General features: G+C 43.8%; 1 protein-coding gene across 2 annotated transcripts in view; it reads right to left on the bottom strand.

Moving 5' to 3' along the window:
* Positions 1-935: 935 nt before the first annotated feature.
* Positions 936-11,474, bottom strand: part of LOC118372968 (zinc finger and BTB domain-containing protein 7C-like) — a 34,318-nt gene continuing 23,779 nt past the window's right edge. For both annotated transcript variants that reach the window (XM_035759019.2, XM_035759020.2), the window contains exons 2-3: positions 3,780-5,117; positions 936-3,174 (exon numbers count right to left, since the gene is read on the bottom strand). In XM_035759019.2, coding sequence (XP_035614912.1) covers positions 2,424-3,174; positions 3,780-5,089 — 2,061 coding nt within the window. In that variant the 5' untranslated portion in view covers positions 5,090-5,117 and the 3' untranslated portion in view covers positions 936-2,423. The remainder of the gene's footprint in view (positions 3,175-3,779; positions 5,118-11,474) is intronic.

Below are 11,474 nucleotides of genomic sequence, written 5' to 3'. Positions count from 1 at the left end.
GAGGTGTAGATTACATCTATAATCCTAATGGAGGTGTAGATTACATCCATAATTCTAATGGAGGTGTAGATTACATCTATCATCCTAATGGAGGTTTAGATTACATCTATAATCCTAATGGAGGTGTAGATTACATCTATAATCCTAATGGAGGTGTAGATTACATCTATAATCCTAATGGAGGTGTAGATTACATCTATAATCTTAATGGAGGTGTAGATTACAGCTATCATCCTAATGGAGGTGTAGATTACAGCTATCATCCTAATGGAGGTGTAGATTACATCTATAATCCTAAAGGAGGAGTAGATTACATCTATCATCCTAATGGAGGTGTAGATTACATCTATAATCCTAATGGAGGTGTAGATTACATCTATAATCCTAATGGAGGTGTAGATTACATCTATAATCCTAATGGAGGTGTAGATTACATCTATCATCCTAATGGAGGTGTAGATTACATCTATAATCCTAATGGAGGTGTAGATTACATCTATAATCCTAATGGAGGTGTAGATTACATCTATAATCCTAATGGAGGTGTAGATTACATCTATAATGCTAACACTAGGAGCTGCTTGTGGATTTGACAGCTCCACCTCAGACACCTCAGACACCGCCAAAACAGTCACTATACAGATGTCAGCTAAAGCAGATCTGATTGAATAGAGTCCTAATTTAATTGTGTGTCAAATATCCGTTCTCTAAAATGTCATCTAAACCATATTTACATTTATGAAAGATTCGCAACAAAGGTGCGCGCGCGCACGCGCACACACACACACACACACACACACACACACACACACACACACACACACACACACACACACACACACACACACACACACACACACACACACACACACACACACACACACACACACACACAACAGAAAATCAGGATAATGAGACTCCTAGACTCACAGGAGTACAACATTTAGTGTCTTTATAAAACAACATATTTGCTAAATATAGCCAAGGCTCATTTAAATATGCATAAATAGCAAGAAAATAGTTTCCCATTTCATTTCAATTCAAACAATTCTGAATAGCAATATTTGTACATAGATCAGTTAAGAGCACTACATGAACATAGGGTAGAATCCTCTTTCAAGGTCTTAACACTCCAATCAGGAGCAGGGCATAGCTTAAGCAATAATTCAGTGTATATCAGTCTAACGAATCGTACACGTCTTGGTCTTTAGAAGAAACACAGATACCATATGTAACACAAGGCTTGTGAAAAATGTGTGAAATATCAAACGGCACCTTTGGATGGTTTATCGATGATAAAAAGGTATAATACAACAATAATCAATATTACTATGGTCAAAATCTTTAAAACATTTTGTCGATATTTACAAAACCTGAGAACAAGGCAATACAAGGGTGAAAACAAGTTTTGGATCTATATTATATATATTTTTTAAGTCAAGTGAATCATTTGTCCTGGTTTTGAATGTTCTTCGTTGGCCTACACTACCCTGCCCATTAGAACTGATATTGGTCTACAACTCTGGATGGATTTGGAATCTGTTTGTAGTTTATAAATAACGGCTGATATTGGTTTATTTTTTTGTAGACTGTGAATTTGAGAAACAACCTATTGCTAATATTAAGTATACTATGAATTATGCTATGAATTAGACATTTACATTGATTGTAGTGAATCCAAAGATAAACAATTACAATCCAAAGATAAACAATTATATAATGTCCTGAGAGTATTCTTTTGTGTGTGTGTACTTTTGCAACATACAAAATCTATTCATCCAGTTTTATTTCTACAAATGAAATGTTTTATAAAAATCCTTGTGATTTTGATCTGAGATGTCTAAAATCAACTGTTTTCCAGTAATTCCCCTGTTTTCTATACATTTATAATCCCAGACATCGCTCCCCTCAAACTCTCATCTCCTCAGCCTAATATCCTTCTATCTCTGAACAGCAGGTAGAACATCTATCAGGCAGAGAACTTTCTGTTCTGTATTGTTCTTAGAAGTCTGAGATGAAGCATCAGTTATCTGTTGTAAGTGTCAGTTGGCCGGCTCTCTCTCTGTTCAGGTGTCAGTTGGCCGGCTCTCTCTCTGTTCAGGTGTCAGTTGGCCGGCTCTCTCTCTGTTCAGGTGTCAGTTGGCCGGCTCTCTCTCTGTTCAGGTGTCAGTTGGCCGGCTCTCTCTCTGTTCAGGTGTCAGTTGGCCGGCTCTCTCTCTGTTCAGGTGTCAGTTGGCCGGCTCTCTCTCTGTTCAGGTGTCAGTTGGCCGGCTCTCTCTCTGTTCAGGTGTCAGTTGGCCGGCTCTCTCTCTGTTCAGGTGTCAGTTGGCCGGCTCTCTCTCTGTTCAGGTGTCAGTTGGCCGGCTCTCTCTCTGTTCAGGTGTCAGTTGGCACTGTCTCTGTTCTATCATCTTTAATCTGTGTCAGTTGGTCGGCTCAGGGATGGGAGAGGCGTGGTTCTCCAGTCTAATGGTCCAGGGGTCAGGGGTCGGGGTGTAAAATGGAGGGTGGGTAAGGATTTCCCCCCCAGGCCCCGCCAGGGCAAAGGTGAACACGCCCCTCTGTCTCTCCAGCTCCACCTTGTCAACCACATGCTTCCTGTCTGACTGGTGATGCCGAGCCTCTCTAGCCTCTCGGCCCTCTCTGGCCTCTCTAGCTTCCCGGCACTCCCGGCCCTCTCTAGCCTCCCGGCCCTCCCGGCCCTCTCTGGCCTCCCTGCCCTCCCGGCTCTCTCTGCTGTCACTGTCCAAGTCCTTATAACCCAGGCCCTTACCACCCAGGGCCTGTCTCTCTCTCTCCCCTAGGCCCAGACCGTGACCTCTAACGCCTCGATGGGAGGAGGGCAGGAGCCGGCAGCCGCCCTTGCCATCCTCGTGGTGATTGGCCGAGTCAGGAGGGCCCTGCAGGAAGTTGTTGGCTGAGCGCCAGGCGGCGGGCTTGCGGCCTCGTCGAGGGCGTGAGACGCGGCAGCTCTGCCTCTTGATGTGTCGGTGCAGGTGGTCTGAGCGTGTGAAGCTCTTGTAGCAGTGCTCACACTGGTAGGGCCGCACCCCTGTGTGGATACGCAAGTGGTTCTTCAGGTCGTAGTTGTGGACAAACTTAGAGTTGCAGTGGAGGCAGACGTAGGGCCGCTCTCCTGTGTGCTTCCGCATGTGGATCTTCAGCTTGTCTTGCCTGAAAAGAAAAAAATAGAAGCTTATATTATTTCATTTAGTTCACTTTTATGTTACCAGGTTGTCTCATTGAGGTCAATATATATATTTTTTCAATGTGCTGTCCTTTCAACTGTATGTGTTCTGAAAGATGTATCAGAGATGAAAGCATTGTCGGTGGGTACACTCTGGGGTACGTATTAGATGTGCCCGGTGAAACAATCATGCCAGAGCAGAGGCAGGAAGTGACTAGAAAGAAAGACAGGGGGTTTCCACTTTTTAGGTCTCGGATGATATTCAGATGAGAGGATACAAATCAAACGCCTTAACCACAAAAACACTCCCTTACCGTAATACTATAATCTTTGTCCAAAAAAAACCCCTCTCAATTTCACAGGTTAATGATTGATATCTTTTTTTATTTTTTTCTTTTTTTTTTACATGTAGGCATTTTGATTATTATCTTAGAATATGATCAGGCAACACTTTTACCTAATCACTTAGCCACTTATCCACATACGTGGCATCACTAACGGATACTGTGTGTGTCAGTACTGTGTTTAGTGGCTTTTATAATCTCCTTGCAGAAGATGGTAAGACCTACAGTATCAAGAGTGTTTGTCATACCTGGTGAAGCGCACCTCACAGATGGTGCACATGTATGGTTTCTCTCCTGTGTGAGTCCTCATGTGTCTGGGTAGTTTCCCCGCCCCCTGGATCACCTTGTTACAGATGGGACACTGCTGGGATGCTTTGGGCTTCATCTTCCTCTCCTCCTCCATCTGCCAGGGAGGGAACAGTGCCCCCAGGTGGCTTGATGCACTCAGGAAGCTCAGGTATGAGCGGAAGTCTTCCTCCTGCTTTATCTGACCCGGGTGGAGGTGAGGCCCCTCGGACCGTACCACCCCCACCCCCAGGCCGGAGGTCATTAAGTCTTTCAGGAAGTCACTGTGGAGCATGCTGGGAGGGACTTCCTCCTTCAGCTCCTCCTTGACGACCTCTCTCTTCACGGCCAGGTCTAAGGGTCGGTTGTCCAGTTGAGAAGGGTGGGAGGAACGGTGGAGGGTCGGGGTCTGGGCGTGGTGGCTGGGGTCTAGGACCTGCGGGGGGAATCTTGGGAACTCTGCAGCCCACATGGGAGGGTAGAAGCCAGGGAGCAGAGGGGAAAAGTTGTCCCTCCTGTCCAGGACTGATGGCAGTTTAGGGTACAGCCCTTCCTGTAGCAGAGACTCAATGGAAAAGTCCTTGAGGGCTCGGCTCTCCATGCGCTCATGCTCCGGGCTGGGTTTCTCACACTGAGAGTCTTTGTCTGTACACTTCCTGTTCCTCTGCAGCTCATACTGGTGCTGGTACTGAGAGGTACTGGGTGGTGCTCCTCTCTCCGACTCGGCCTGGTCCTGACTCTCTGACGACCTCGTTGACCACTCACTGGCGTTGTCCTCCTCATGAACCTCCTGCTCGTCCTTCCTCGACTCTTCCTCTTCCTCCTCCTCCTGTTCCTCCTCCTCTTCGTCTTCCTCCTCATCTCCCTCTCCTCCTCCCTTGCCAGAGTCCATAATCTCCAGACAGACGGTGACGATGCAGGGGATCTCCAACATCTGAGCCGCTCCAAGAATTTCTTTCACGTTGGACGCCGTCACCGTTAGCGTAGATGTGTAGGCGAACTCCAAGATGGCCGTCAGCGACTCCGGGGCCACGAAGTCTATCTCATACACACTGTGCTTGTCCCTTCCGTCTGAGGCCACGGTGAAGAGCTTCTTGAAGTACAGGCTGCAGGCGGCGAGGACCGAGCGGTGGGTCTGGTACTCCTGGTCGCGTACGATGAGCACCACGTCACAGAGCAACCCGGCGCGCCGCTGTTCGTTAAGGCAGCACAGGACATCGCTGCTGTGGTTGGGGAACGGAATCCCAATCAGGTCATCTTCACTGTGGCCCATCCTCGACTCTCCTTCTCCTCTCACTGATCTACAGAACAGGGAGACAGACATGAACTAATAGTGTATGAAGGTAGACAATTCTGTTAAATCAGGCAATATACTGATTTATAGCACAGGGACAAAACATCACATTTATTACATATTTATAGTCCTCTTTACAGCAACAGTTGTCCCAAAGAGCTTTACAGTAACCCTGCCTAGATCCCAAAGTGCTTTACAGGAACCCTGCTTAGATCCCAAAGTGCTTTACAGTAACCATGCCTAGATAACAAAGTGTTTTACAGTAACCATGCCTAGATAAATGTGTTTTACAGTAACCATGCCTAGATAACAAAGTGCTTTACAGTAACCATGCCTACATCCCATAGTGCTTTACAATAACCATGCCTAGATAACAAAGTGCTTTACAGTAACCATGCCTACATCCCATAGTGCTTTACAATAACCATGCCAAGATAAAAAAAAGTGCTTTACAGTAACCATGCCTAGATCCCAAAGTGCTTTACAGTAACCATGCCTAGATAACAATGTGCTTTACAGTAACCATGCCTAGATAACAAAGTGCTTTACAATAGCCATGCCTAGATAACAAAGTGATTTACAGTAACCTTGCCTACATCCCATAGTGCTTTACAATAACCATGCCAAGATAAAAAAGTGCTTTACAGTAACCATGCCTAGATCCCAAAGTGCTTTACAGTAACCATGCCTAGATCCCAAAGTGCTTTACAGTAACCATGCCTAGATAACAATGTGCTTTACAGTAACCATGCCTAGATAACAATGTGCTTTACAGTAACCATACCTAGATACCAAAGTGCTTTACAGTAACCATGCCTAGATAAAAGTGTTTTACAGTAACCATGCCTAGATAACAATGTGCTTTACAGTAACCATGCCTAGATAAAAGTGTTTTACAGTAACCATGCCTAGATCCCAAAGTGCTTTACAGTCACCATGCCTAGATAAAAGTGTTTTACAGTAACCATGCCTAGATCCCAAAGTGTTTTACAGTAACCATGCCTAGATTCCAAAGAGCTTTACAGTAACCCTGCCTAGATATAAAATAGCTTTACAGTAACCCTGCCTAGATCCCAAAGAGCTTTACAGTAACCCTGCCTAGATCTAAAAGAGCTTTACAGCAACCCTGCCTAGATCCCAAAGAGCTTTACAGTAACCCTGCCTAGATCCCAAAGAGCTTTACAGTAACCCTGCCTAGATCCCAAAGAGCTTTACAGTAACCCTGCCTAGATCCCAAAGAGCTTTACAGTAACCCTGCCTAGATCCCAAAGAGCTTTACAGTAACCCTGCCTAGATCCCAAAGAGCTTTACAGTAACCCTGCCTAGATCCCAAAGAGCTTTACAGTAACCCTACCTAGATCCCAAAGAGCTTTACAGTAACCCTGCCTAGATCCCAAAGAGCTTTACAGCAACCCTGCCTAGATCTAAAAGAGGTAGCAGAAACCCAGTGGCAAAGAGGTAAACATTTAATTTAATTTATAAAATGTATAAAACATTCTTTCACCAGGCAAGTTCATTCAGAGCACATAGAGACACAACAGGGCTGCACGGACCACGGCTAACGATCCATTCATGGTCTTTTGATTATAGTCAAAGTGGTGTTGAATGCTATCCTAAATGGTCTTGTTCATTCTAGGTAATGTTTACAGTGAGTGAAAAAAACGCTTTGGGACAGTTTCTCTTCCATTCATGTCTTGTCTATGAATAAAGGTTAAACTTAGCGGTCCACTCCTCAGCGGTTAGAATGGGTATGTGGATAGATGCTTTCAGATGGCTTTTTGCCACAGCTGCATTGTGTGATTGGATCTCAATGGTCCATAGTTAACATTACAGAAGAATCTGTGTATGTACGCTATGAGTTTCCGACCCCATATTAACACTCTCTCTATACGTCACATAGGATAAATATTTAAAACATCTCCCTAAATCATTTCCAGGTGGCATTGTGCTCCGTTACCAATCAAATGTGTTCTCGATCTTGTTGCTAAGGAACAGTTGCTATGATTATGGTACAGATGTAGACAGTGGAAGACCTATAGGCGAATATATACGTTACAGATATACAGTGGAGGATGAAGAATCTTTGATGAGCAACTTGAAACAAAAGACGAAGTGGAATTCAGTGAGATTATTGTTTCTGTTCTGTCAGTTCATAGAAAGAGCAAGTTGCTTCATTATGCTTCATATGTATCCATACAGTACTAATAACCTTCATGGACATTAGATCAATAAGGTCTAGCATATCTTTCATCGGCTGAACCATATTAACATTATTCTTGGAAGCAGCTGATGTTGACACAAGGGACCTAATCATCTTCTAGGTCTTGGTAAGGAAGAGATGGCATGTCAAAGGTCAAAGGTCAGCTCTGTAACAATACAAGGAAAGGAGACAAGAGGGATCGGATTCGTGGGCTTCAGGGTCTTGACTTCACCAGATTTCCGTAAGTGTAACACTCAGCATTCGTTCAACACAGAGGACAGACAGAGGGAAGAGAGGAGGGGGGGGGGCAGAGAGAGAGAGAGAGGAGGAGAGGCAGAGAGAGAGAGAGAGAGAGAGAGAGAGAGAGAGAGAGAGAGAGAGAGAGAGAGAGAGAGAGAGGGAGAGAGAGAGAGAGAGAGAGAGGGGGGGGGACAGAGAGAGAGCGAGAGAGAGAGAGAGAGAGAGAGAGAGAGAGAGAGAGAGAGAGAGAGAGAGAGAGAGAGAGAAAAAGGTATCGAATGTCCATCAAGGTTCACTGACAGGCTGCATTAAAACCAGCGCTGTGTAGGACCAGGAGCCCCTCCCTGACAGGCTGCATTAAAACCAGCGCTGTGTAGGACCAGGAGCCCCTCCCTGACAGGCTGCATTAAAACCAGCGCTGTGTAGGACCAGGAGCCCCTCCCTGACAGGCTGCATTAAAACCAGCGCTGTGTAGGACCAGGAGCCCCTCCCTGACAGGCTGCATTAAAACCAGCGCTGTGTAGGACCAGGAGCCCCTCCCTGACAGGCTGCATTAAAACCAGCGCTGTGTAGGACCAGGAGCCCCTCCCTGGAATACCCAGCCAAGTCAAACAATTGGTGTGGCGCTTAGAACAACAGAGTGGATAAGAGAGGGGCCTGAGAGGACCTGGGAGGGAGGCCGCTGTTGGTCTCTATCTGTTTTCAAATGGCACCCTGTTCCCTTTATAGTGCACTACTTTAGGTCAGAGCCCAATGGGCCCTGCTCAAAAGTGGTGCCCTATATAGGGAATTGGGTGCCGTCTAGGACTTAGCCTGTCTCCCTGGGAATATGGGCTGCTAGCCAGGCAGTAGCCAACGCTCCACCCCACTCTTTCTCTCTCTCTGCTCCAGCACTAACGCTAGCTAACGCTAACACACCCGGGCTAATTACTATGTCCTGGAGGATGTGCCACATGGACAGGAGAGGAGAGGAGAACACTGCTTTCCCACCTCACAGTCCTGCATAATAGATCACTGTTTCATCACACAACTCCTTCCTTAATTTAACCCCTCCCTCCCTCCCTCCCTCAGGGTGGGGACATTTGTAAACTTTTGTCAAAGGGCCTGATAACCCCTTATTTTTGTGCGATTTGCTCTGGCAGTCTCTGCCTGTCCTGTCTGTCTGTCAGCCCATGGAAAGACAGCGTCGATCCAGTGTTCTCAATAGAGCCCATAGAGTAGCTTTTCCACTCTGCTTTGTCAAATAGTCCCAGATAATGTCAAATAGTCCCAGATAATGTCAAATAGTCCCAGATAATAATATAATAATAATAATATATGCCATTTAGCAGACGCTTTTATCCAAAGCGACTTACAGTCATGTGTGCATAATGTCAAATAGTCCCAGATAATGCGTACAGGGCAACTATTACAATCAAATATGTTTAAAAAAAAATACAAAAACATACTGTTTTGGATTAAAACATGTAATTTTTTTTAAACCTGATTTGAATTCTAATAATCCTAATAGTGCTGTATATCATTGCTAACGAGCAGGAAGAACATGAGGTTTGGAAAAGCAGAAGAGGATGTCACAATGAGAGAGCAGGTTGGTCTATCCAGGATCCACAGCTCCTCTGCTTCCCTCCGACCCCTCAGTCACTATGTACCCCCCATCCCAAATCACCACTGACACTGTGTCCTCGCTCACCTCTAGTGCTGTGGCAGGCAGTGTCATCATTAGAGGCTGCCAAGGGGCCAGACAGACAGGGGCTAACAGTAACATAGTTCTCTTTCTGTGTTCCAAACTCCCCATCACCACCTCTGATTAGTGACCCCAGGGCCACCAAGCTCTCCCAAAGGCCACCAAGCTCCCCCAAAGGCTACCAAGGGCCACCAAGCTCCACTGTCTGGGGGAAACACTTGTCTGGACTGAGCTATGCCGTATATAGCAAAGTAAATGTGTTAGCTGGGAGACTTAGTTAACTCAGAAGATTGTACAATGGCATTTAGAGCCAAACTTACTGTGTTTAGAATGAGTTGGTTATTCATTGTTTCAGTGGTGTAAAGTACTTCAAGTAAAACATATTTTTTTGGGGGGGAGTGTCTGGACTTTACTTTAATATTTATATTATATTATATTTATATATTTTGACAACTTATTCCTAACTTATTCCTGAAGAAAATATGACTCCCAAAAGTATTTGTTAAATTTCGAATGCTCAGGCATGACAGCAACATGGTCCAATTCACACGTATACCAATAAAGTGCACAGTCATCCCTATCTAACCCTAACCCTAACCCTCACCCTAACCCTAACCCTCACCCTAACCCTCACCCTAACCCTAACCCTCACCCTAACCCTCACCCTAACCCTCACCCTAACCCTAACCCTCACCCTAACCCTCACCCTAACCCTAATCCTAACCCTAACCCTAACCCTCACCCTAACCCTCACCCAAACCCTAATCCTAACCCTAACCCTAACCCTAACCCTAACCCTAACCCTCACCCTAACCCTCACCCTCACCCTAACCCTAACCCTCACTAAACACAAATACTGTGTGTGTAAATGAAGTCCGAGTGTTGGTCCCCTGTGTGTCCGTAAAAATAAACAAAAAACATACATTGTGCCGTCTGGTTTGCTCAATAAAAGGAATTTGATGTATAGCATTTACAATAGCATTTACATAGCATTTACTATAGCATTTACATAGCATTTACTATAGCATTTACATAGCATTTACTATAGCATTTACTATAGCATTTACAATAGCATTTACAATAGCATTTACTATAGCATTTACTATAGCATTTACAATAGCATTTACAATAGCATTTACAATAGCATTTACATAGCATTTACAATAGCATTTACATAGCATTTACAATAGCATTTACAATAGCATTTACTATAGCATTTACTATAGCATTTACATAGCATTTACTATAGCATTTACATAGCATTTACTATAGCATTTACATAGCATTTACTATTAACTTGTAATGTTTACTCCAGTATGACAATTTAGTACTTTTTCCACCAATGTACTTAAGTACATTTCAAACCAGATACTTTTAGACTTTACCTCAAGTAGTATTTTACTGGGTGACTTTCACTTTTACCTGAGCCATTTTTTCTATTAAGGTATCTTTACTTTTACTCAAGTATGACAATTGAGTACTTTTTCCACCACTGGTTTAAATATATATATATAGATTGTCGTACACTATCAGACTCCCAATAATAATAATGCAGGTAAACACAGAACCATCCACAGATACACTCGACCAAAGTTCATAACTTATATATGCTTCATTTATGATTTTGTGTTTTTTGTTGTTGATTGTTTTAAATCAAATGTATTCTTAACTGAATAGTCACAGAATATAAAGGATATTGATATGAAACTACTTGTCTGGATCGACGACACCTGTGACATACAGTTGATGAAGTGGCTTTTTTCTATCGACAAAATGTTCATATAGAAATAGTGAATTATTGTGGAGGACAAATTAATTTAAATATATAAATAGTTGATACTGTATGCTGTATATTGAGACATCTCTGATGCATACTTTTACCTACAGTATAGCATACATATTATCGGCTGGTGCGCTACAGAAAAACATATTGACAATCTGAATATTTATGTTCATTCCAATTATTTATTTTTGTTTATGAAATGTGTAATGAGAATGTACTAGAAACAGTCAATGTTTTGCACTCGTGAATTGAAAGCTCATTAAACCTATAAGCCAATCGTAACGTTTGTTTGTTGAAATAAAGACCAATCCTATAGGAGTTTCTTATGGAGCCATCCACTGAGCCTCCAGGAGAGCCCCGAGGTTCACACCATTATCTGCACCAGTCAATACATTGTTTTGGTACTTTATTAGGTCTCAGAGGACAACCTTTGGTTTCATTGAATCCATTCTGGTAA

This window comes from Oncorhynchus keta, chromosome 12 (genome assembly GCF_023373465.1).
Source record: "Oncorhynchus keta strain PuntledgeMale-10-30-2019 chromosome 12, Oket_V2, whole genome shotgun sequence".
In the NCBI taxonomy this organism is placed as follows: domain Eukaryota; kingdom Metazoa; phylum Chordata; class Actinopteri; order Salmoniformes; family Salmonidae; genus Oncorhynchus; species Oncorhynchus keta.
The sequence above is the reverse complement of the archived record's forward strand: the minus strand, read 5'-3'. Positions and strand labels throughout refer to the sequence as shown.